The 25,024-nt window shown below is 42.7% G+C and overlaps 2 protein-coding genes across 5 annotated transcripts in view; one reads left to right on the plus strand and one right to left on the minus strand.

Moving 5' to 3' along the window:
• The first annotated feature begins 10,244 nt into the window (after nucleotides 1-10,244).
• On the plus strand, nucleotides 10,245-17,364 carry gabrp (gamma-aminobutyric acid type A receptor subunit pi). The gene is made up of 10 exons (XM_030397327.1): nucleotides 10,245-10,590; nucleotides 11,656-11,723; nucleotides 11,864-11,976; nucleotides 13,093-13,160; nucleotides 13,246-13,463; nucleotides 14,526-14,608; nucleotides 14,846-14,983; nucleotides 15,501-15,653; nucleotides 16,219-16,412; nucleotides 16,538-17,364. The coding sequence occupies exons 2-10, from the start codon at nucleotides 11,671-11,673 to the stop codon at nucleotides 16,868-16,870; spliced, it is 1,353 nt and encodes a 450-aa protein (XP_030253187.1). The 5' UTR covers nucleotides 10,245-10,590; nucleotides 11,656-11,670; the 3' UTR covers nucleotides 16,871-17,364.
• Nucleotides 17,365-17,417: 53 nt separating this feature from the next.
• afap1l1a (actin filament associated protein 1-like 1a) overlaps nucleotides 17,418-25,024 on the minus strand; it is a 28,680-nt gene continuing 21,073 nt past the window's right edge. For all 4 annotated transcript variants that reach the window (XM_030397325.1, XM_030397324.1, XM_030397323.1 and 1 more), the window contains 9 exons: nucleotides 24,689-24,808; nucleotides 24,397-24,608; nucleotides 23,857-24,002; nucleotides 23,664-23,736; nucleotides 23,005-23,119; nucleotides 20,831-20,998; nucleotides 19,820-19,995; nucleotides 19,612-19,737; nucleotides 17,418-18,410 (listed from right to left, as the gene is read on the minus strand). In XM_030397325.1, coding sequence (XP_030253185.1) covers nucleotides 18,384-18,410; nucleotides 19,612-19,737; nucleotides 19,820-19,995; nucleotides 20,831-20,998; nucleotides 23,005-23,119; nucleotides 23,664-23,736; nucleotides 23,857-24,002; nucleotides 24,397-24,608; nucleotides 24,689-24,808 — 1,163 coding nt within the window. In that variant the 3' untranslated portion in view covers nucleotides 17,418-18,383. The remainder of the gene's footprint in view (nucleotides 18,411-19,611; nucleotides 19,738-19,819; nucleotides 19,996-20,830; nucleotides 20,999-23,004; nucleotides 23,120-23,663; nucleotides 23,737-23,856; nucleotides 24,003-24,396; nucleotides 24,609-24,688; nucleotides 24,809-25,024) is intronic.

A 25,024-nucleotide genomic window follows, 5' to 3' on the forward strand; every position in this document is an offset into this window, starting at 1 on the left:
GGATGAAGGTGACAGGGGAGCGTATTCCCTGTTGACCTCCTCCCTCCAGTGGAATTTAATGAGATGTCAGCCAGGTCCAGATGATAACCGCTCCTGACACTCCACTCATCTGAATTTCAAGTGGAAAGAAGGGACAGGACTCGCTCCGGGGAGAGGGGGGCTTATTCTGGAAGAGACTATGGGTCAGTAGCCTCATTTGATAAAGGTAAGTGTCTTTATGTCTTTAAGAGAACACAGCCACGACGAAGCATTTGACATGCAAAAATAAAAATAAAAAATATCATCAAAACAAACAGGGAGTGCTTACTTGTACTTACACCCCTGACCAGTCCTTTTACCCCATTGGTGACAGGGTTATTGGTGATTACATGACGTCGACCAACAAGAGAGAGTTGAAGCACAAAGAGGAAGCATGTAGAGGAAATGTAAGGTATTCGTTTGCCTTTAAAGCATTCACATTTCAGGAAAAAGGTGGGTTTTTTTTGCTTTCTTCGCTAGATGAGAAGGTCAATACCACTGTTATGTCTCTTTTAAGGAGACCTGCAGACACTAAACCTGGATGGATTATCTCTGTCTGTCTCTGTCTAATAACACCCAAACGGGCGTTTTAAGCCAAACCATGTTTTTTCTCCATTACCAAGTGTATTTTGTGTGAAAAACCTAACCACAGCACAAGCACAAACAATTCCCTCAACCATTCAAGTTGAGATTCCTCATTGCAAAGCAATATTGGGAAAAATAAATAGGACGAAGGAAAGTAATATCTTTGTCATACCATGATGATGATAAATTGGAGTGGAAACAGTGAAAAAATAATAGAGGCAGGAAAACCAAGGCCATGGTAATGACCAAGATCCCCTGGCATAATAAGGATGGGGATATTATTCCTGAAGCACCACTGTCAATCCAGGAAGCACCCCCACTCCATTCTTTGGGGTTTAACCCTCAACTATCTCAGCTTGTACCTTTTTTTCTCCATACTGCATCAGCCTGCAGCTAACTAGTCCCGCTGGTGATTCAGTTTAATGTTAACATGTGCATTTAAAACTCTAGTTCATCATTTTCATTATGTTTCGTGTCATTGCTCGTGACTATCGAACTATCGATCTAAGTTTGAATCAAAGGGGCTCTATTTAATCATTTACATGCAGTGATCTCTTTTTTGTTGGCCATATTTGAGCGTATTGTAACATGACATGAATAACGACACGTTCCCCGTCCCTCTTGGTTGCCCACACAAGCCATGTCCACAAAATGTTTAATGCTGCTTGACTGTGGCTTTCTTCCTGACGGATTCGGGTCCGATTTGCCACGACAGTTGAAAGGATGTGAATTTATGCACGTTCTCGACAGCCTTGTCTCAGTGCTTCTTCTCCCCTAACAGAGAGCAACAATAGTTAAAGGTTGTTTGGAAATAGAGTCCGCTAACATAAACCAACGACTGGCTTCCAGCACAACACAGAAGTTCCTCAGAGACCCTTCGAAAGTCAAAAGTGGTACTTATTTTTCAGAGTAGCCCATTTAAAATATGATTGTATTATGATTACTGAAGAATTAATATATTAACCGCTTTAATATTACAGCTGGTAAATGTGCTAAATAAGATAGAATATAAAGGAATTCAGCATTGAAATGTGTAAAAATGACCTTTGCTGTATGTTTTGTTGAGTCATGCATTAAAATGATCCCAAATGTTTCTGAAAGTGTTCAAATCTACAAGTTTGCTCAAGGTAACGGTGCATCTCATGAAGTCACCTGTCGTTATCCTATCTGGAACAGGGAAGTTGACGAACAAGAGTAAATTTAATTGAAATAAAACTTGAAAACATTATATTGCTTGAGTCACATCAGATAGAGTTTCATCAGCAGTGCTGTTTTCTTCATGGTGTGTGCATCAACAGTGAAGCGAGTTTGGCGGCAGGAACATTTGTGTTTATGCACCCCAAAAAGACAATTTAATCAACTGTACACAAGCTGCAAGCCAACGTTAGCGAGCAATGCCACACACCGAGCGTGTCTGTGTGGTCAGATTTAGGACAATGCTTTGTGAATTTAGCAGCCTACTCGTCAGGGACTCTCATGACGTAAAGTACTTTTCTTCTTCAGTGCCAGTTATCAATGAACAATAAAGAACATAAACACCTGGAAACAGAGGTGAGCTTCACGACTCACTGCTGCAGTCATGTTGATAAACAAGAGTGAAGTTAATCCACTTTTTAACCCCAAAAAAGTAATCTGTAAACTATCCTCCCTTGGGTAAACGGTTCAGAACCCAAAGTGACTGCAGGGATTAATCCTCCAGAGGGTCGGGCTTTAATCCAGACTCTCTAGGTGTCTCTGAGCAGCTGAGCAGCTGAGCAGCGGTTGTTGCCCCCTGGTCCACCGGGCCCTCCACAGAATACTCAACAAACATCTTTTTAAAATCTTTTTTTTTGATAGTACTTATTGTATGTCTAATTTATTTTAATATAGTTTCTAAATATTACTTAACACACTGTTGTAGCTTCTGTATTTATTAAATTTCAGTGTTTGTTGATTTTGTACACAAAAGTAATGCCACATTTAAATTGATAATGACGGTAGTGGAGTAAAAAGCATATACTTGCCTCTGAATGGTAATGGAATGGAAGTGTAAAGTAGCAGAACATTGAGATGCTCAAGCAGCACTTTGCACTGAAGTGCAGCACATGTGGTAGTAAATGTCCTCAGTTCCTGTCCATAGAAAGGAGTTTTCAGTCGTCTGTGCAGCTGACAGCTCAAATAACAGCCTGAGTGGACCTGAGGGCAGATCTCATACTGCTTTTCTTCCTCTGAACATGCACTTGGCCAAAATAAATGCAATGTTAATTAGTGTAATATGGCAGAAAATCCATGTTATTATTGTGTCAACACAACATTTGCCTATCACAGGACCCTGCAAGTTTATCCCTGAGGATCAAGGGATCAATGCTAGTTTGATAAAGATAGGATTGGAGGCAGATGGGTAATTGGTAGTTATTACCTTGAGACTAAGATTAACAGTCTGTTAAAATCATGCAAATTCTCTCAGCCCTACCAGCTATATTTCAGATCAAAGCATCAATGACTTACTCCCTTGCACAGGTGGATGCCTGAATTTACAGAGCCGTACTATCAGTTTGCCTTTTCAGAAAATAATTACCTCAGATCATTGGCTATGTAAGAGTAGCTGTTGTTCCAGTCATAATGTTTTCCAATTGAGGGATACAAGGTTTTTCGAAACTTAAATAACCTCCCAGCCGTTTAAAGCGGCATCCTGCTGGAGAAAATGAGATGTTAACATCGAGGGAGTAAGCAGCTTATTTCCCGCTGGATTATTCTATTTTTCACTCCCTCTGGGCGGAGGTCCAAATCCCAAAGTCTTGAAGGGTAGGCGAGGAAGCAGCTGCTCTTCTAATAAATCCAAAACGACTGTGGTGTGGCTCTGACGGCTACAAAAGTTGTCTCAAAGCGGACATTACTATTTACTCATCTTCATAACTTCAGTCCTGCTTATTGACTAGGTCAAGTCCTCAGTGAACACCTTGTTTTATTAGTAATACAGTACATGATTTATTCATGTACTCCCACGCAAAGGAGCAGCGGCTCTACTTCGAGTCACTCCCGCATGACTGAGCTTCTCACCCTATCTCTAAGGGAGACCCAAGCCACCCTCCGGAGAAAAACCATTTCGGCCACTTGTACCCGCAATCTCGTTCTTTCGGGTCATGACCCATCGCTCATGACCATAGACCATGACCATATGACTTCCTGCAGATCCCCACACTGGTGTGTCTGAAAATTACATGAAACTCAGGTTACTACTTCCCCCTGAGCTCCTGAGGCTCTGTGCAACATTTTCGCCTATTACCACTAGGTAGCGCTCTTTAAATTGAAATATTTATATCTCCACATCAGTTGGTCGGATTAACACAAAATTTGGTACAAGTATTGCCAATGCCCTCCTGAAGATAGGTGATGAAAGGACTCTATAGCGCCCCATGGAATATTAAAAAAATTCAAGCCCCGCCTCCTACATGCACATACATGAACGACATTCGGTATGCCTATGTATCATGACCAGACGCACAAAAAACTTCGGGGTACCAAACTGTCACTCCAACAGGAAGTCGGCCATTTTGATTCAAAGTTTCCATTTCACCCCTATTGTCATCCATTTCCATGCCTCGTACTTTAATGAACTCCTCTTACAGATTGAACACCACAGACTTCCAATTCACTCAGTATCATCCTCAGACCTTGAAGATCAAAAGTTTATCAAAAGCTTTCACCTACATCAAACATGGGGTTTCACATTCACATTTGATAAGAGTCCATCCCTGAACATACAGGCCAATATACAGTCATAGTCAAAGCGACACATGTTGGACACAGGAAATGACATTTAACTGCTTCCTGCATTGTCCGAAACATGGACCGTTAAGAGATGCGAACACAGCAATCGGCCAGTGGGGCATGGTACCCGACACGCCCTGACAGCAGCATGCCCTGACGCGCATGGACTGCGAGGGCCCATTCATCACTGCTTGCAGCTTAAATTTTTCAATTTTATTGATTTGGGAACAGTGACATGGCTTGTTTGCTAGCTGGTATTGTTTAACATGCTGTGAAATTATATATTGACTGCTTGTCCACCTATTGTTTGATTTCACACCCTTTTTCTGTGTCCACCTTTGTCTTGTTTGTAATCAGCCTTTGTGTATATGTGTAATCTTTGTCCGCTCGTCTTCCCCTGTGTTTCAAGTGTGTTATCCACTTGTGCTCCACCTGAGCCTGTTCCCATGTTTCCCTATCATGTGGTATGTTTCTGGTTCTTATTCCTCGTGTTTTAGCTTTTGTGTTTCTAATTTGTATTTTTGGTCGTGGAGTATGCTAACCATCGGCCTGCTAAGCTCCCGTCAGCTCCAGTGTGTACTAGCCACCAACTAGCTAGCCTCCTATCAGCTCCTGGGAATGGTCTGCCAGACGTCTGCCAGAGTTTCTCCACCAGTGTTCCTGAGTCAAGCACCAGCTCCTTTTCCTCCATTGGCAGTCCAGTAGACCTCTACCAGTGGTTCTTTGTCAACACTGGCTAGGTAGCTTATACAAAACTTTTTTTATATTTTTAGAGTAAAACACATAAAAAAATGTATTATATGTCCCACTGTTTTTTATTTCTCTCTCAATGTTGCTGGATAATGCCTAACGAGGTGTCCATTATCAGAAAATAATGGACAACGTCGAGTCCAGGACCATCCAACATGCAGCTTTATATCTCACATACCTTCTTCCTAATTACAAGCCATGTTGATCTGTACTGTACCCTTAGCCACTGTCAGTGTATTTGCTATTATTATTATTATTAGATCCTTACCCACTGATCCATGTCTGAATTGATATGCAAAAATGCAGACTAATGCGAACAGGAGATCTAGTTTAAATGTTGATCTATCATCATACAGTTAATTTAGGAGCAGAGATCCCTCCAGCCAGTATTTTGTTGTGTTCCTTCTGAATCCTCTGAGAGTCGGTACATTTCATAAGATATTTATCGATGCACCAAATGCGGTGGTGGTTAATAGTGCTGTAGGTTGGTTTCTGCTCCCAGTCCCAAACAGAATGCAGTGCCATGCTATATGAACATAGTCTACAAAATAATTGTACTTTTGTGGATATAGTGTTCTTGAGGGAGCGGATGATGTCACACACGTGATTCCATCTTGGGAACAGATAAGAAAAGAAAAAACACTTCAACAAAAGTTTGGCAGCAAATAGATGAAAGGAGGAATGGTAATAAGACTGTCTTCGTGAGATTTCTGCACCTGACAGAGGCTTCTCCTTTCAAGTAGAGTCTACGGTGAGGAAGAACGGAGACAGGTTTAAAAATCAGTTTATACTTTTTGCTCAACAAGTGCAATTGCAGGAGTAAGAGACTGAGACGCTGCTCAAAGACAGAAGTCTCACAAAGGAAGGACTGCCACGGATAAACCGGAGGGCACAAGCCAACTGAGCCCGAATGAGTGGGACTTCTGGGACGGAAAGAGTAGAAAGGGAATGTTAAATTACAATTTCATGTCCATGGTATCTGAAGAAAGCCAGCAAAAAAACACTTTATCCGCATCAAGTAGGCGCGACAGTCACGGGGAGACATGACAGCTGGCTCAGAGCGCAGGCTCACGGTCTTCGCCACATTAATTCATACGTGTTCCTCCTGGACATGGCAGCCGTCACAGTCATTTAGGAAAGATCTATCACTGTCCCTCTCATGGGCAGTCTTTTGACATTTCCATTTGTCACATAATAGCAAATCACCGGGGCAAACGTGCGGGCAAGTGACGTTTCCATTTTTCTGGTGCCTCTTTGGATGTGAGGAGATGAACATTACCTGAAACACGGTGTGAGCACAATGCATACTCACACTGATAGAAAGACAGAGGCAGACGGAGAAATAAACGCTGAGACAAAGACAGAGAGGCATGGAGGTTTAGAGAGAGACGCTTACGCAACAGGGGATTGATGGGAAAGAAACCAAAGTGCAGCATTAAGGGGTTCTTGCCCTGAGAGAAGATGATCGGGGACAATATGTGCACATGTTTTTTTTATGGGGTTCTTGGCTACATGGATGGACGGGAGAAAATGTGAGGAGCTGACAGCGATAAAAGAGAAGAGATTGGATATAGGAGGAGCAGAATAGTGGGAGATGAGTGACACAACTAGAGGAAGGTCACTGGCGAGTGAGTATGGGGGCGGCGGGGGGGAGGCTGTTAGCCAACTGATTGGATTTAAAATGAAAAATGAAGTAAGAAAGTGGTCATAAGGGAGCAGTTAGTGATACACTGACCTTAACGAGGGAGGCTGAGTCTCCTCCCCAGCACTGAAGCACCTAACACATACTAATGCCCGCTCACACAGCTAATACAACCCCAGCAGTAGATGGAGAAGTGCATCCAAGACAGATGAGGAGTCCAATGATGTGGAAATGGGTCGTACTGGTCGTTTATAATCATTAGGTTTGCATGTAAAATCCCTGGTAAGGTCTTTAACTCGGTTACTACCTGGTTTCCATTGCGTTCTACTAAATCAGGTCGCCACACTTAACAAGACTTAAGGAATGGCTTTAGCTAGGAAAGACTTCAATGACTGGCAAATTGGAAATGTATGTAATGTCAATTGGGGCCAAACGATATATTCAAAGTAGGCTGATGCAAAAACACATTTTGGAAAAAATCTCAAAGCTTTTTTGCTTCCTGTCAGCAAGGACATCAATCCCACTCACATCTCCATTATACTCTATGTATGAAACTGAGCCAGCTAAGGGGTTAAGTTAGCTAAGGATAAAAGCTTGTAACAGGGGTAAAACAGCAAGCCTGGCACCATCCAAAGTGAAAGAAAAAAATAAATCAGCCTGTCACCACTTATTAAGCTTGCGTAATATATCTTGTTCGTTAAATCCATACAAAAGCAAGAAGTTTACGGGGGGGTTATGTGCCTGTATGGCTTTTCCCCCTAATTCCAGTGCTTAGATAAGCTTTACTAACTGGCTCCTCTCTGTAAGTTTGTATTCAACGGACAAATCTTAAAGGAGTCGTATCAACCTTCTCAGCGAATTCTCATCTCTGAAAGTCCTTTCACACCGGACAAAAACCCAATAGCAAATTTGTGGGAAACAGTGTTGAAGGTGCTCAGTCAGCGTTGAGTTTGGAAAAAAACCCACAAAAAGAAACTTGTCATATGGCAATGGGAAAAGTGTCTTTTTATTTTGTCTTGTTCTCCACCCTCCCTATGCCAGAAGTTGTTGCTGCGACCAAATGAAACACACCTTTAATTGATCATGTGAGCACACAACCTCGACAAAATACACAACACAGGTCTAGTTGTTTGCAGACATTTTAATGCAGAACTCTATGATATAATTTAAAATGCCAGTCCATCATAAATGTAAGCATAACTGTGTTTCTTTATATGTATAAATAGAGAAATGGTTGTTTCAGGTAGTTTAGAAAGAGTTAGAAAGTCGGAAATGAGTATGCTAACTAGCCAAACCGACGCAATCTAGTTTCAGGCGTCACTAACGTAGAATTTTGTAATTATGTACATTGTGTTATTTCACTATAATGTGCCTTAAATAACTGTGTTGATTTGTTGATGTCATCTTTTGTCGTGTTAATGTGTCATGTAATCTCTACTCAGTTAAACAGCTGGTGCAGCCGACGCCTCGTGCAGAAGGCTATTTGTTCCGCTCTGAGGAACCAGCGACAAAGCACCGAACAAAAGATTATGAAAAGTGAGCTTGCTAATAAACCAGTCTGGAGAAATTGACAGGTGTACAAGTGTGGATGAGGAGGCATTTTGCAGGGAATTTCAGTTAGTGAGAGGGAAAAAAACTACTTGATCACACAGATGTGAAAGAGAAATGAACATGCAGGCAGGTAGGCAGAGGCAGCCAGGTGGATGCTGACTAACACCGACTCGTATGCCGCTCTGACACCACTGTGTACCCGCTATAATTATTCATTAGCCCCCCCTTCACTCACAGATCAAACATTTACATCGCCACCCTCAGGTGCTTCGCAGACGTCTCCATTTGTCTCTTTCACTGTCAGGGACTGTGTGTTAACTCTGTCACATGTGATTATCAGGCGAGATAAGAATCAGATTATCTTATGTTCATTTCACTGCCTTCCTCAACATTAGGCCTTGACTGGGAAGAGACTGTTTATACAAGAAGACAGACGTCAGAGCATGAAGTTAAGACTAAGTGAGTTTTATGACTACAGTGAGTTATTGATGCACTGAATAACCTGGAGTGGCAACATATCAGCTTGTTAACGACCAGTTAGCATCAGCAGGCAGTGCTGGGGAATGCAGGCAGGGGAAAGCAATGGGCTGCAGCGCTGGAATCTGATAAGGCATTATTAGGCTGCATTCCCCTCAAGGTTTTCTCGCATATACTGGAACTACTGGTGGGATCTCAGAGGGCAGGCCGCATAATTAGACTTGAAGCTCTGCTACAGGGCCAATCACTAATAGAGATTAATTGCAGCGTCACAGGTGCCGGAGCAAGAAGATTGACTATTGAGCACAAAAAGTGCTTTGGTCTCTGGGCTGTGTGTGGACAAGTCATCATCATCACCATCATCAGCTCCATCACCAAGTAAGGACGGTGCTTCTGGTTATTTCTTTCAAGTGAGCGCCAGCAGCAAAAGCAGGACACTCAACACAATTACAGTGGCCGAAATGCGGTCAGCAGGATATGTTAGAAAACACAAGAAAAAAGAGACAAGAGTACCTTTTTTAAAAAGCGTTTTGTGAGACAAATAGAGAAAACTAGTCGGGAATGGTCTTCTCATCTCGTACAGGAGCCCAACCCAACTGCCAGAATAAATGCTGTTGTGTGTACTTCTGCAAAAAAGGTTTGTCAAAATTTGTGTCTTTATTTTGCAATTTAGGTTTTAGTTTCAATTTTGAATTTTTCTATAGTCACAATGCTGTGCTTATGCTCTGGTTTATCTTTGGCACAAAACACACTTGGCTAGGGTAAGAAAAACATAATGTTTTTGGCGTAGGATATCTATTTAGTCACCACAACCACAGCTGGAGATGTCTCAAGATCTTGTTTAAAGCACCCGGTTTTGTAACCACAAACACAGCTGGAAATTGTCCTGAAGTCTCCCTAAAAGTATCCAGTGGTGTGATGTTTACAAATGCTGAAACACAGACTTGAACTGGAGTCACTGGTTTGGCAGACTTGCCACCTGTAATTCCACCAGTATCTCCTCCACCTCCCGACATGAGAGCCAGGTACATGGCATAAGACACTTACAAATGTGACTGTATCAGTGGTTTGCAGAAACACAAGCGGCAAACGTTGCATTTTGGCAGCTGGGCCGGAGAACCACATTGTTTTTTGGTGGAAGTGAGGATGAAGACTGGAGACAGAGCCGAGAGGAAACTAATTTCGATGATGATGTTGATGCAAGGGAAATGAGCTGGAGGTGAGGCTGCAGAGGGGCATGGGGGAATGAGACAGAGCAGTCTGATCCCAGGAGGAGCTTGATGTCAGGTAAATTTGTGGAGAGGGAGGCAGATGGAGATTAAGGGCCAAAAGAATAGGAACGGGGGGGGGAGGACAGATCAAACTGCATGTTAATGTGTTTGTGTGCATACAGTGTGTGTGCGAGCGTGGAGGTGGCGGCCAGCGAAAAAAGAGGGGAGACCGCAAATGAGAGTTTGAGTGGTGTAAACAGAGAGGGAGAGAGAGAGAGAGATAGAGGGAGGGAGGGGGTGCACAGAGGCTCTGTGGGGAGATGAATACAGCTGTGCAGAGAGACAGAGGGAGATGCACAAACAGTAAAACAACCAACAGTAGCCCACACGCCAGGAGCAAATGACTGAAGCAACTGTGATTTAACTGGTAGATGGAAGGAAACACCAGGATATAACCATAAATAACTGAGGAGGAGGACCAATCTCAGCCTCACACAACATCTGGCACAGAGAGAGGCAGAAGACTGGGGGAGGAAACCAAGGAGAGAGTGGAAACAGAAGAGGAGTGACCTGAGGTGGAAGGAGAAAGGGAGAAGACGGAAACAGGTAGGAGAACGAGAAAATTAGAAAAACTGAGAATGAGAAAATTGTGTGTGTGTGTGTGTGTGTGTGTGTGTATGTGTGTAAACAAAAAAAAATATGTGAAGGTAAATTTGTCTTTGGATGTGCGTGCACATCTGGGTGGGGACTAAAAAAGGAAGAGAGCATGCATACCTCAACACAAATCATCAGCTGAGATGTCAGCCGGAGCTGCAAAGATGTAAACAAGAAAATGAATGAAACCAGAAAAATATTGTAATTTGAATTATGTGAAGAAAAACAAGCATCTTTTATTTTTTGGCCATTATAAATGAGGAGATCATGTTCAGCATCATTTGTAATGGCACAGCTGTGTGAATAATACATTGAATATTTGCTGAAATTTTCTTTGCTAAGGTCCTGGCAACATGTCAATGTAATGTTTGCTTTGGGAATATACACAAACACAAACACATGCATTGATGGATTTGGATTGTGTGGCTGGTGAAGGTGAGAGGGAAAGAGGTGCTCCAGTCTTTTACAGACAATGATATTCATCTGCTTGAGGAGGAGGGGAAGTGACGGTGTATAACAACTTGACAATGGGGAATCCTTAATGAGTTAGAGACGGAGGTTAGTTATCGGGGAGGCTTCGTGAATAAACCATGAGGAGGCGGCCACATAAATCATCAGGTAACAGCCTGCACAGCACACTGACGTGCAGGTAACACACAAAAACAAGCTTGTTAATGTGAAGGTGCGCTTATCTTGACACTCTTCAGGTGTGTGTGTGTGAGACAGAAAGAGAGAGAAAGAGAGCTAAATGAAGCAGCTGCTAACAAATTCATGAAACACAGAGGCGGAGATCAATAGAAGTCTTCACTGCATTTTCCAAGTTTGAGGGCTGGGACAAAGCCCAGTTTTATAACATCAAAGGGTGAGAGTGGCTGCTCTGCACATCTCCCCTGAGGTTTGAGGTCATGTTCAGCTAGGTGCTGCCACCCCATGGTGAAACGGTGTCAATCCCATAATAAAATGTCACTGCTCAGGACAATGATTTGTGGTTTTATGTGCTCATGTTATGGTTTGCAGCTGCTGACGTCCACGATGTCCATCCGGCTGCACGCGCTGCTGATCCTCTGCCTGAGCTTCACGCTGGGGTGAGAGATGGCTCGAGGTCAAAAAAACTCATGAACACATGCTGATATCAATATTGTTATTGATTGAAAACGGACTTCCTGAGGTTGTGCCTCTGCACCATTTCACGTCTCTTGTCTCATTTCCTTTTTCTATTTCTAAGTGGTTGTATGTATCCCAGCAACCACTGGGGCGACTGGAACGACTCACAGCTTCTGCCAACGATTCAGAAGCTGATGAAAGGATACAACCGCTACCTCAGACCTAATTTCAATGGTAATATTAATAATACTGATGCAAAACTTTCAAAGTTTCAAAGTGCTTGGAAGGAAATAAAACTAGATATGGCAGATAAAATAAGAGCATAATGAAGAAAAAGTTGTAAATAAAGGCATATTAAAGCTTCAATATGTAAGAATTAAAAAAATATATAGAATTAAAATGATCAACAGAATGTGAATAAATAGCAGTTTTGACATTATGATCCCTATGTATTGTGTTGTAGAGATATCTACTGAACTTAGCAAGCTAACCAGCTAGCTCTGACCCGGTCCAAAACCCCTGTGCCAGCGGTGTGAACACTAACACCCCTGGTCCCTTTGCTCCCAGCCTGAACTGCTATCTGCACGGCTAACTGAGCGTACTAGCTGAGGGCATCTACAATTAGCAGCAATTAGCAGTTACTCCTGTGAAAATTCTTACATATTGCACCTTTAAGCAATTTTAAGAGCTTGTACGAAGAGAAAGGTTTTAAGAAGAGATTTAAAAGAGGCAAGGGACATAGCATCTGAATTTAGTAGGAGGAGAGGTCCATCTACTTAAGAACAAATTGTGATTCAGGATAACTTGAGCAAGAGGCAGCATGAATATGGAAAACAGAGGGGGGCAGAGGACAGAACCTTTTGGGGACGCCACAACACCACTGGACAACACACCATATTTATGGCCATTTTCCACTGACATCACGTTCAGGCTGGGAAGGTCAATTGTCGTACCGATGTATTAGAGGTTGCAAGTTGTAAAAACGTAGGGAATATGACAACTCGTTATCATTTCACAGTTTCTCGATTAATCAGCACCTGAAAAGACAATGGATAACGAAAAATTCCCAAGAATTGTTTTCAAGGTCCACAACCTTTTAGCTTCTGTCAGACGACAGCTAATGTTAGCATTCAGCCTCGTCCTAGCTGACACTTCTGTTTGATCGTGTAACATCATGCGATAGGGGAGCCGTAAATTGACTCTGGGGCATTGGCTAACGTATGCTAATGTTAGGTAATGCTCAAGCTCATTATCATGTTTAATGTGGAACAGAAGGAGCTGCACTACTGTAGCTATTTGTGCGCTCACGTCATGAAAACTGACTAATTTCCAAATCTCTCTCTGTGACAGAGGGTCCTGTTGAAATTGGAATGAGTCTCGACATCGCCAGCATTGACGCCATCTCCGAAATCAACATGGTATAGCGCCCTTCCCACTTCATCTTGTGAATATGATTGTGAGTGTGATTAAAGAAATGAATGAGTTACAACATCATCTTTTCAGGACTACACCGCAACTATCTTCCTCCGTCAGCGGTGGCGTGATTCCAGGCTGGTGTTCCCGGGAAATGAGAGTGTGAGCGTGGACGGGCGCCTGGTGTCGCTGCTCTGGATCCCTGACACCTTCATCCCGGACTCCAAGCGCTCTTTCCTGCATGACGTCACGGTGGAAAACCGCCTCATACGCATCTTCAGTAATGGAACGGTTCTCTACGCCCTGCGGTACATGTCCTTTTTAATGGGGGGGTTTCAGTGAATTGATTTGACATTTACCAACATTCGATACTGTTGCACGTGTCACAGACTCTGCAGAGCTTGTATGAGGAAACTAAAGGGTGCCGCTCACATAAACATGTAGGAAGATTAAAAAAAACGGGAGAGGAAGAAAAAAAAGACCTGTTTTTCATGCTGTTTTCATGATTGTCGTGGTCACCGACCGTGAACTGGCTCTGGGTTCTACGCTTATGTATCATCAGTCAGTCATACTACTTAAGGGAACGCCACTGCATCTCTTGAGTTTCCCATGCCCTTCAAAATGTTCAGATTGTGTTAGTGCATATTGGCAGACCCCCCTACGGCCATGGAAAGAATTTGTTCTGACATCCAATCTGGCGTCACACTCGTACGCATCTTAATTATGACTAAGCAGCTTGATTTAGGACAGACAGGGCAGTATTGTGGAGGATACCCGGCCTATCCCTCGTTCTTCTTGAGTTGAGAAACATGTTTTGAGTCATAAATGTCGTAATGTCCATGTTGGTAAATCTAAAATCTGCCATGTTCTAAGGGTTTCTCATGTTATTTGTATGTTTGGCTCTAACGATACACAGAAATATAAGAAAAGTATGTCCTTATCAATATTTCCAGTGTTGTCATGAGTAATATATCAATAGAAGAATTGGACGTGAATGCTCCAGGCAGACTTCAGTTAGTAGAAGAACATACGTTCCTCTACACCCTGAATTCTTTCTTCAACACTGAAACAATGTGGTGGTGTGCGATGACCATTTGCATTTATATCATTCATACTTTCAGAAAATATTCAGCATTTTCTGCCAACTACTCCACTGTTACTATTCGTGTCAGTTCTAATGCTCCGTTAGTGAAATCCAGCCTCTTCTACATAAATAATTCATGCGACACAGGAAAAACTGATACTGACACTTTTGTTTTGAGTCTTTGTTCTTGTGGCTGTTGCTCCATTATTGATTACTGTGTCATACATCAAAGTAGTAACAGGGTTTTGAGAGTTTTATAATGATATCTGCTCTGAACACACAACAGCATCACAGCGACGATCGCCTGCAACATGGACCTGACCAAGTACCCCATGGACAGACAGGTGTGCACCTTGCAGCTGGAGAGCTGTGAGTACCTGTGAACCTCAACCATCCAACACATGTGTCACTGGACATAACCATCACCATCATCTCATCATCACCATCAACATTTCATCATCAGTGTAGTGAGTATCTAAATGGAGAGATAATGTTGTCCTTTATAGGTTAGATTCATTGGAGGTTAATTATCAAACCTTTGTGTGTGTGTGTGTGTGTGTGTGTGTGTGTGTGTGTGTGTGTGTGTGTGTGTGTGTGTGTGTTCAGGGGGCTACAACCTGCAGGACGTGGTGTTCTATTGGACCAGAGGGAACGACTCAGTGAAGGGTCTTGACACGCTGCGGCTGGCTCAGTACAGTGTGGAGACCTACTACACAACAGTGTCAGAGGCTGTGTACGAGACAGGTGAGATACTTCAACCCCCAGAATCCCCCCTGACACGTGGAGTCTTTACAATCATTCTGTTTTTAAAAGGGTAACCCCACCAATTTTACACAGTGAAGTGTGTTTACAGGTCTTGGTAATTTGATACATTTCCCCCAGTCAAGACACTAAGTGGGTGAATTGCATTGTGGGTAATGCAGGCGCCAGGTTTTGAAAAGGAAGAAGGAAGTGTGGAATAAAAAAGGCAATATCTCTGGTTCAGCTGTATTGATTTATTGTTTCTTATTTGTCATTGGACTGCTTTTCATAACCTGGTGCCTACATTAACCACAATGCAACTCACCCACTGAGTGACATCACTGGGGGAAATGTATCAGATTACATGCAGCTTTCTCTAGAGCCACAAACTGTTGTATACTGTTTTTTTTCCACATATGCAGTAGTAATCGCCAAGACCTGTTAACACACTTTAAAAAGAAGTGTAAAATTGGTGAAATTACCCTTTAATAAACTGTGTCCTTCTGTGTCTCGTTCACAGGACAATACCCCAAGCTGGTGCTACACTTTGCACTGCGTAGAAACGTGCTGTTCTTTATCCTGGAGACGTATGTTCCCTCCATCCTGCTGGTGGTTCTCTCCTGGGTGTCGTTCTGGATCAGCCAGTCCTCTGTTCCTGCCAGGACCTGCATCGGTCCGTACCACAGCTCCTACTGAATGTCCCAGTAGCACACTTGAATGCCTCCATTTGAATTATCATGTATTGATTGACCTTAAAGCCTATACTATACTATCTCGCCGACAGACATGCCCAAAGCAGAAAATGTCTGTCATAAGAACATCTAATGAAGCTCCCAGTTGGTCTACACCCTCTGAATCATTTGTCCAAAAAAGACATAAAGAATCAAAATAAGTCCATCATTCATTTAAACATGGATTTTTTTTTTTTTTTTTTTTTGTAGTTAGAGTTTATGTGAAATGCATTTTGTCTTTTGTGTTTCATCTTGTGATCAACGGGAGGACATACTGCACGTCACGATCCCTTAAGACCCTCACAGAGTAATGATTTACTGAGACAGAAACCAGCGAGGTCAAAGAGCTACAGCATAGGCGAAGAAAAAAATAGTCAATAAAAGTGAAGACGGCAGCAGTAGAAGACGTTCGAGATGATGACAAGCTTTAATTGGTTACCAATAAATGGATTGGGGATTTAGTTGTTATCTTGAATCATGAAATCAACACTGTGACGTATCTTCCAGGCGTCACAACTGTCCTGACGATGACCACGCTGATGATGGGCGCCCGCACCTCCCTGCCCAACGCCAACTGCTTCATCAAGGCCATCGATGTCTACCTGGGAATCTGCTTCACCTTCATCTTCGGCGCACTGCTGGAGTACGCCTGCGCACACTTCTACACCATGCAGCACCAGACCATAGAGGATTTTCACAGGGTGAGGGAACTGTTAAAGATATCATATGTGATATTTATGTATTAAAAATGCCTAAAAACGACGAGAATTTTGTCATACGTTTTGTGGAGTTGTGTACTAACATCATCCCATCATCCGTGTGTCAGGATCTTCTGAAGGAGTTCAATGAATCCAATGGAAACGGCTCCATCCCCGTCGTCACCTCCACCCAGCCAAACCAGTCGGTGGAGATCGGCTCCAGTGCAGACGAGCCCACGGAGCAGGCAGCACACAGTGACACTAGGAACAGTACCGTCTCAAAAGAGGAGATGGCAGGACAGGGCTGCAGCCTGTCTTCAGTGAAGAAGGCGTCCCGCCGGGCAGCATCCATCTTCACCGTTGAAAACCCACACAACATCGATTGCCACGCTCGCACCGCTTTCCCTGCGGCCTTCCTCTTCGTCAATATCCTCTACTGGCTTTACTATCTCTTCCTCTGAGCTGCTGCATTGTTAATTTCATCCTCCTGAAGCTGCTCTACCTCCTCATTCGAGACCCGATACCAGTTGCCACTGCCTGGAATCAAGCTGATCAGATAGGCATTTTGTATCAAATCTATAGAAAACCTTTTTGTCCAACAGAGAGGGCTACACAGTGATGAAAAGCAGATGAATTTTCTTCTTTGTATCACACTCCATGCTAAGCTTTTATTGATCATGTATGAACGGATTGCTACTAACATATTAGGATGTAGATGTGACAATGCAAAGCCTGAATCTATCTCTTTACTTGACGACTCCATACAAAATAAATGAGGATGAGTTGTTCACTTTCAACAAAAAGCTGCCTGAGCTGCATCACACTATCGCGCTGCATTGAATTGCCTTCATTAACTGATGTAGATGTGTTTTTTCTTGTTTAGGCTTTGTATAAGACCATGTTTACTTCACAGTATATTATGTGAATTCAAAGAATAAATCCATGAAACGAGAAATGTGTCGTTGCACCAAACCTTTTTTTTCAACAAAAGGAATAAATGATCAGATGTTTGAGAATAAGACACACATTTATTATTCCCTTATCCAGGTAGGTGAACAGTAAAGTGCAAAAGTCAACCACGAGACAGCTGAAGAACTTGTTACGATGACACAGTGGAGATTTTCCCACTCGGGAAAGATTATATCACTCTGTTAGTCACTCAATTATCCTTATCAGGAGTATTTAACTGTTGTTGAATCTCTGCCAAAGAGGCTCAAGTGGGAGTGGGATTTGGTTCCAGACAGATTATTCAGCAGGTGGTGTTTACTGAGTAGCACAGCTTCACCCTGAAGGGGGAGAAGCTAATGAGTGCAGCCAAAAAATGAGGATACACTCAGCCCTCCGTGGCACTCGGCTGAATAACTCTGATAGGCGAGTCCGAAGGTGATGACGAGAAATGAAGTATAAAAGTATAAAACATACGGAAACAGTAGTCATGGCTCACTCTGTACACACAGGGGGAAAAAACACAACATTATATTATATAAAAAGGCACAACATGGCTTAATCTGCCTCCATCCTCTTATTTTCCATCACTTGTCTCACATTAACAATTTCACTGTGTGCAACACAGGAGGAGAACACAATCCTGTGTCACCTCTCAATCACAACGCTGCAGCTCAGCACTCACTTTTCTTGTGTCCTTATTCGTCCTCTCTCTCTCTCTCTCTTCTATTTTTTTTTTTTTTTGCCACATGTGAACCACCAAAGACAATGAAAAATACTTGGATACAGGACAGTGAGCAGTCTTTGGATTCCTCACATTTGGAGTTTTCCGTTCAGGAAGACAGAAGAGTAAATATTCAGCGAGCTGTACCTCCACCTAGTGGCTAATTTCTTTCATTACAGTATATTTCCTCAAGTCTGTGCTTGGGAACGTGGATGGAGAGGTTTTCCTAAGTAGGATTGGATGTCATGATAGTACGATATCGACATTCATTCATTCTTTCTCCAGTCGTTTCCATGATTCTTCTCTTAGGTTCCTTTCTTTGACTCCCATTCCTGTAGCAACAGAAAAACATGGCAGTGATGTAGCAACTGTGAAAATAAGGCGATTGTTCCAAGAAATAAATCTCAAGCGACCGCAGGTTAAATGCACAGATGAAAATACAAAAGCTATTCAAAATGTGTGTTAGTGTATTGTTGCATTTTTATAAAGGAAATGTGTGTATGAACAAACAAAAAACAAATTCATCCGAGCCCATAGCACATGCAGATTGAGCCAAATTAATTTAACTGGGTAATTTCCAGTTTATAGTAGTGCAGTGAAGTGGAAGAGCAGGGCAACATTGTTAAACACAATATCTTCACATTTCAAAGAATTAAGGAAATGGCTTCACATAGACGTGTTTATAATTACAACAATAACAATTAGCTTGGTGAACAGTGCTTCACTGAGATTTATATCAATTAATTTTCAGACAAAATTAAACAGAAGCGCAAATTAAGAGGATGAACACTAAAGGTTTCGGCTGTATCTGCGTTGTGCCTTCATCACCATTAAAATCATCAAAGTAAGTTAGTACCAACACAAACTGGGCTGGGATTGGGCAAAAATAAAGATATAAAATCAGGGTTGGGGTTAGGGTTTGGTCACATCAAAAGAGATGAGGCTTTCAAGTTTTTTTAGTGAAGATATAGTGCCAAAATGAAAGTGTGAAAATAAGAAATATTAGAGTAAGCTGTAACCTTGGTAAAAACTGTATGACAAAGTAAAACAAAAGCAAACACCTGTTGATCAGGCTCAGTTTCTACTCTCTGAGACTCAGAAAAATGTGGCCTGAGCCAATGTCATCATCTTAACTGCTTAAGATAATGACATTCCAAGATTAATGACATGACTTATTTCTACCAGTTTCTTTAACATCTGTGCAGCAAAGTAATTCAATGACCAAGAAAAGGTGATAAAAAGAGAAAATCTCAGTCAGCAACTTCTGGAAATATATTGCTTTTATATTGTTCACTAAATCACCTACTATAGACCTGATGGTATCATTACTTTATGAATAATGTGAATTAGACTGTGAAAGCAGGAGCAGCTGAACAAAGTGATATCAAACAATAATCCCTCACACATACCAAGTGCTCAACTGTAAGTGCTCAAAATGGCCGCACCAACACTCTGTTGTGTTGTGGAGGCTGTCTATCTCATACTGTGTGAACTGTGAAACCCCATTAGATGAATGGAATCAGCTGGAGTTACCTTTGCCTTCTGCATGACGGTTCCTGAAGAAGAGGCGTAAACAGATGGAGGTCTCCGACGCATCTCTAGAGCACAATTTACTGGCAGAGACTCACTGTAGATATTCTGCGTCTTTTTACTGGAGGCCTACGCATAAAAAAGTGATGATGTAAATAAAAAGGTGCGTGCGCAGGCAGGTATGAACATGTATTTCAGCATGCAAATATACCTTAACAGGTGGTTTAGCCTCAACAGGCGCACCCAGCGATCCACCGGCCAGGCTCTTCTTGAGGTTCTCTTGGACCTGAGTCAGCCGTAGCTCCAGGTCCACCCTCTCCGCCTCTTTAGCTCGACAGGCTTCTTCCAGCTCGGACACACGCTTGTTCAGGGAGGACTTCCTCCTCTCTGCTCCACAGAAACACAAAGACAAACAAAGATAAACAAGGATTAGACAAATAGATTGTGTAGATGTTCTCATCTTCAGTATGACTTACATTAAAGTGCATTTACTCCAGTACTATATTTACGGTAAATGCAATATAGCAGTATTTTAACTTGACGTGAATTACTCCATATCTTGTGACTTTGTACTTTTCAGAGGCAAACTGATGTACTTTTTACTTTACTACAGCTACACATACTGCGCCGTTCGCGTTAAACACTTAAATATAAAATCCAGGAATTATGATAAATTGTTGCAGAAAAAAAGCCAATATTGTACAAACACTTCACTACTTCACAATCTGGGGTGCTACTTTTACTTAAAATAAAATATGATGACATCTTCCACCACACTATGTGAAACGACAGGAAATGAATTAGACAAAGATGGAATTTTTCACATGCATCTTTTTTTGGTTTAATAATAAAAAAACAATTAGATGTTTAATTTATCCCTGTAGGGAAAGTCTCTTCTCATACGGCCCTCTAATAATGGATGTCAGGGTCAGACACAGAGCATGGATACAGAACATCCACTTGAAATGGAAGAATTCTGGGTAATTAGCAGACCAAATATGACTTACAAACAAATACTTGCTTAGGAAGACTTGGTGGCCCCTTTTCTTTCTCCTTCCTTAGATAATTACCAGGAATCAAGGTGAAAACAGAAGGTGTATGTTCTAGCTATGCTGTTTGTTTTGAGACAACAGTTACTGGGATACTAAAGAGCTAAAGAGTTGGATGGGAAATGAGTTCAGTAATGACTGAGAGGAATCTGTTTTGATTTGTGTCTCCTTACCAGAGGCTGTCTTCAGCTCCTCCTTCAGCTCTCTCTTCTCCTGTCGAAGGGTCACAAGTGCATTTCGTATCCCATCCCTCTGTCTTTCCAGCTCCTCTTTCTCTTTCTGGTAACGCTTGGCATCCTCCTCAGCTCGTGTTTTCCCATACCTTCCATACTGGTTGGCGTCTGGGTGGAGATGTGAGAAGAGAGTGAAGGTGAGGGGTCAAAGGTGCAGGGGTTATGGGAAGAAGACAAAACTTCTCACGGCGATATTTTTCTGCATGTCTCTGTTAATGTCATGCTCCTTCGTGCGACGCCAGTATGACGCCACCTCTGCATCTAGCACACAAATTCGACCTTTTTAATAATTCAGAGAGAGAATTTTGGGTGGAAACAATGAAATGACGAATGGATGAAAGTTAAAACACACACACACTCCTGCAGAGGGAGAGGTCAAGAGGGCAAGACAGCAGATCTAATGCGAGTGTCCTATAAATCTCAGGTTACATCCTGAAGCTCTCAGCCCCGGAGAGCGTCGGCTCTTTGATGTGTCAGAACGTCACAGTGAGCCGGCGCTGAGGAGAGCACTGAGACGGACGACCACACCAATATCACTTTCCCAGACTCGGGATGCTCATCTCCGCAGAGGCCAACTGACAGCAAATGGGAGAGGCGAGTGAAGAGGGATGAGATTATGGATGGAAAGTGAGAAGATGATTGAGAGGAGAGAGGGAAAAGGGGCATATCGAGCCGGATACAAGCTCAGATTTCACGACTGTGAATTGGTACACCACTAAAAGGATTGGATGAGAAGTGTCAGCTATAAACTATATTAAGAAGTAACATCTGTATTATTCTTGTTTTCCTCGCAGGGCAGCAGGCTGCTACCCTGATTTTTTTCCTTTTTTTCTTTGGAGAGAGGCAGATGTAAAGCAGAGAGGGGTGTCAAGCTGTAGAGACACAGGAGGGCAGCTTTTTAAAAGATCTGGTCCTACATACAGATTACATCTCAGCGGTCTGGTTAGTTGTGGGTGGATAGTTTAGATAACAATGAACATGTGCTCTGTTTATCATTCTGTGTTATGATGTTTTAGATGCATGAATCATCATATTTAACTGAAGTGTCTTACAGATATGGGCTCAGCCAGAAATGACTGGCATCACAAATCACAGTGTGTTGTGGCTGATGGTGTGAAAACTCAATTTATTAACATTAACAAAGGAGTTCCACAAGGATCTATTTTCAGTCCTCTGCTTTTCACAAAGAAATGCAAGTGCCACTATTCTATATGCAAATTCTGACACAATTCAGCATGCACATAAACACTGCAGCACAATTTTAATTCTATACTATGTGCCCCCATCAACTTTAAACGGTTTTCAGTGTTTTTACTGATATAACAGCCTCAAACTCATGTTGATGGTTCAGTGTCTTGTAACAGGGTGACTGGTATCTCTGTCTCAGCCACTCCCGCCCAGTATCATTGTTTCTGCACTGTTACTTCAGTGAGAGGGAAGGATCACAGTGTTACACATGTTTACTTCAAAATATAGCTTTTAAATGTAGTTAACATCTACATTACATCTGACACATTCTTACGGACCTGGAATTGGTACATAGAAACTGTGGAGGGCGCCAAATCATACAATATGCCAATTTTGACATAATGTTGCATTAATAATTTAAAGTTAATTTTGTTTTTCCAGATCTTGCCGTGCTACTGAAAAATGACGATTTCTCAAAACAGGGAATAAAATGAATATGCACAGTTTGAAATAAGAATGGAGTCAAGACACCTTCTTGAGTCCAATCATTCTTCTTTAGTGTCAAAATCTGGTGCCTACGTTACCCACAATGCAACATGACTGCTCGCAGCTCAATCAGAGATTTGGGAGTGTTAAGATTCATCAAGCAGAGATGAGAAGTGGGTCACAATGGGCTAGGTAATGCATTCACTTCCAACTCCTCTTAGATTCATCAGCCTTAGCTCCCTCTGAAGCCACAAAGGGCGTAATCAAACTTTTTCCTTGCCATTACTTAGCTGTCTTTAAAAAGCACTCCTGCCGATGAAAGCTCACTCTCAGAGTTTTTCCTGCATAAATAAGTGCCTGTCTGTGAGTTCATGAGAATAGTCTCAGTATTACTGGAGGTATGGTAATGTTTCTTTGGAAAACCAACTAAGTGCACTTACTTGAGCCTGTCCGTTTGAGGGAGACGGCAGGCTTGGTTCTGTCAGAGTCGCTGCTGGAGAAACTTGAGCGCCGCTTCCCCTGATTCCCAGACTGCTGCCTGCGGTTCTCCCCTGACTGGGAGGGGTCGGGTGGGAGTGGAGGGACATGACCGATGTGGCAGGATGCAAAAAGAAGGATGAGAGAGAGAAGAAAAAAGGCAAAGTTTGTATATCAGATTAAGCGGTCAACAAATCTTCCGATTTATTAGTCAGAGGGCACTGAGAGTGTGTGCATTTGTAGGTGCTGAGAGGTATGCCTTTAAGTGTCTGTCAGCGGGGTTAAGAAAGAGGTTTACTGGCTGTAAAACTGCCGTGACCTCTAGCCTTCCTGTCACCGGTTTGAATGCTTTTTCTTTTTTTGTCTTATTTTCCCTCGCCCATGCCCACACACTGCTTTTTCTGGCCTACAAAAAGCTGTCATTGATAGGTGTGGAACAGAGCACTGTCTGTCTGTTTCGGGTGACTGATATGGAGTGTCATATTCAGACACTGACAGTGCCCAGCAGCTGCACACACACAGACATGAAGCCTCCAATCTTGTCACATCAAAGTGAAGCATCACACATGCGGTCTAAGTGAACTCGAAAGTGTATGTGTGCGTCCGAGCATGTGCGTCCCACCTGCATGTCCTCATTCGGGACCTCATCATATGTCCTGGAGTCCGTGGAGGTACTGCTGGAGGATGTGGCCCACCTAGGGTCAGAGGAAGAGGGGAAATGAAATCTGCGTGAGGTCTAAACATCATTGCATTGGTCATCGGCCTCGCTTTGACCTCGTCCGAATATTCTACCTCCCCCTCTCTGCCTCACTCACAGGAAGGAATGCCGCGCAGCGTCGCGGATGTTAGCGATGGTTTCCACGTCAACATAGTCGTAATGCAGTGACTCTGGATCCGTCGCGGAGCCTGTCTCAGCTAAGAGGACGCCGAGCCATCTTCCAAGTTCCTCAGAGCTGCTGGCCTAAAAAAACAAACAAATCAGCTTTGAAAAAATCAAAAAAAAAAAAACATGATCATTAAATCATTATCCATTGATTTTTTGGGCAACTTGTGAGCAGCAGAAGAAGTTGTAAAAGATACATTGACACATTATGACCATAACTGTGATATGTATTTACACATCCAGCAGACATGGACACATGTTAGCACTTACACTTATTTGCTGGGTGGACAGAAATGCGACTAACATTCATTCTCCTTTTAGATCAGCAAAATATCTGGCTCTTTAGGATTAGGGTTTGGATTTATAAGAGCTTTGTCCAACAATGAGGTGGAAGATGCTAAAATCCTCAGGAGAGCTGAGGGTAACATTAAAGCACAGCTTTACAACAGGGAACAGAAGCATCGTATTTTACCTCCAGAGCAGCCACCTCCATGCTGTTCCGTAGGATTCGGAAGGCAAAGGGATGTTTTGGTCCAAGCCCCGGCACCACCTCACAGCCGTGGAGGGGAAGTGAAGGAAAACAGGTCCGTGGGTCTCCTTTGTCATGGTAGACGTGCAGGGAGCCTCTGCACACACAACACCACTGCTCCCGCCACACTTGATTAACCAGCAGCGACAGGTAGCCTGCATGGAGACGAGGAAAGGATAAATGATGCATCTGCACACTTGGGGACCTAAAGAGTGACAGCAGAGTGGGGTCTAACCTTGTCGAGGGTCGCTGTAGGATACACGGGGATCACCTGGCCGAGGTGGCTTCTTCTTGGAGAAGCTGATGATGCGGGTGATTTTACGGCCCGCAGCGAAAGCCCCACGTTTTACCTTGCCTACATCAAAAAATTTAAGAATCACACGGATGCTGCTTGAAATGTTTTGTCTTTTAAATGTATCTTTGGTGTATGAAAACTTCAATTCACTTAAAACACACAAAAAAGATGCAATGATGAGTTTTCTCCCTCTTCATGCAGATACAGTTGCCGTTTCCGTTCCCAACATTGAACTCTGCTGTGACCTTAAGACGTTTCTGACTCGTAATTAGTCTT

This window comes from Sparus aurata, chromosome 18, assembly GCF_900880675.1.
Source record: "Sparus aurata chromosome 18, fSpaAur1.1, whole genome shotgun sequence".
NCBI lineage: Eukaryota > Metazoa > Chordata > Actinopteri > Spariformes > Sparidae > Sparus > Sparus aurata.

Excerpts from the sequence above, each read along its gene's own strand:
- gabrp (XM_030397327.1), top strand. The coding sequence starts at position 11,671 with ATGTCCATCCGGCTGCACGCGCTGCTGATCCTCTGCCTGAGCTTCACG. Across the intron at positions 14,984-15,500 it reads AGAGGCTGTGTACGAGACAG|GACAATACCCCAAGCTGGTG; the intron begins GTGAGATACTTC and ends TCTCGTTCACAG. Across the intron at positions 15,654-16,218 it reads TCCTGCCAGGACCTGCATCG|GCGTCACAACTGTCCTGACG; the intron begins GTCCGTACCACA and ends CGTATCTTCCAG.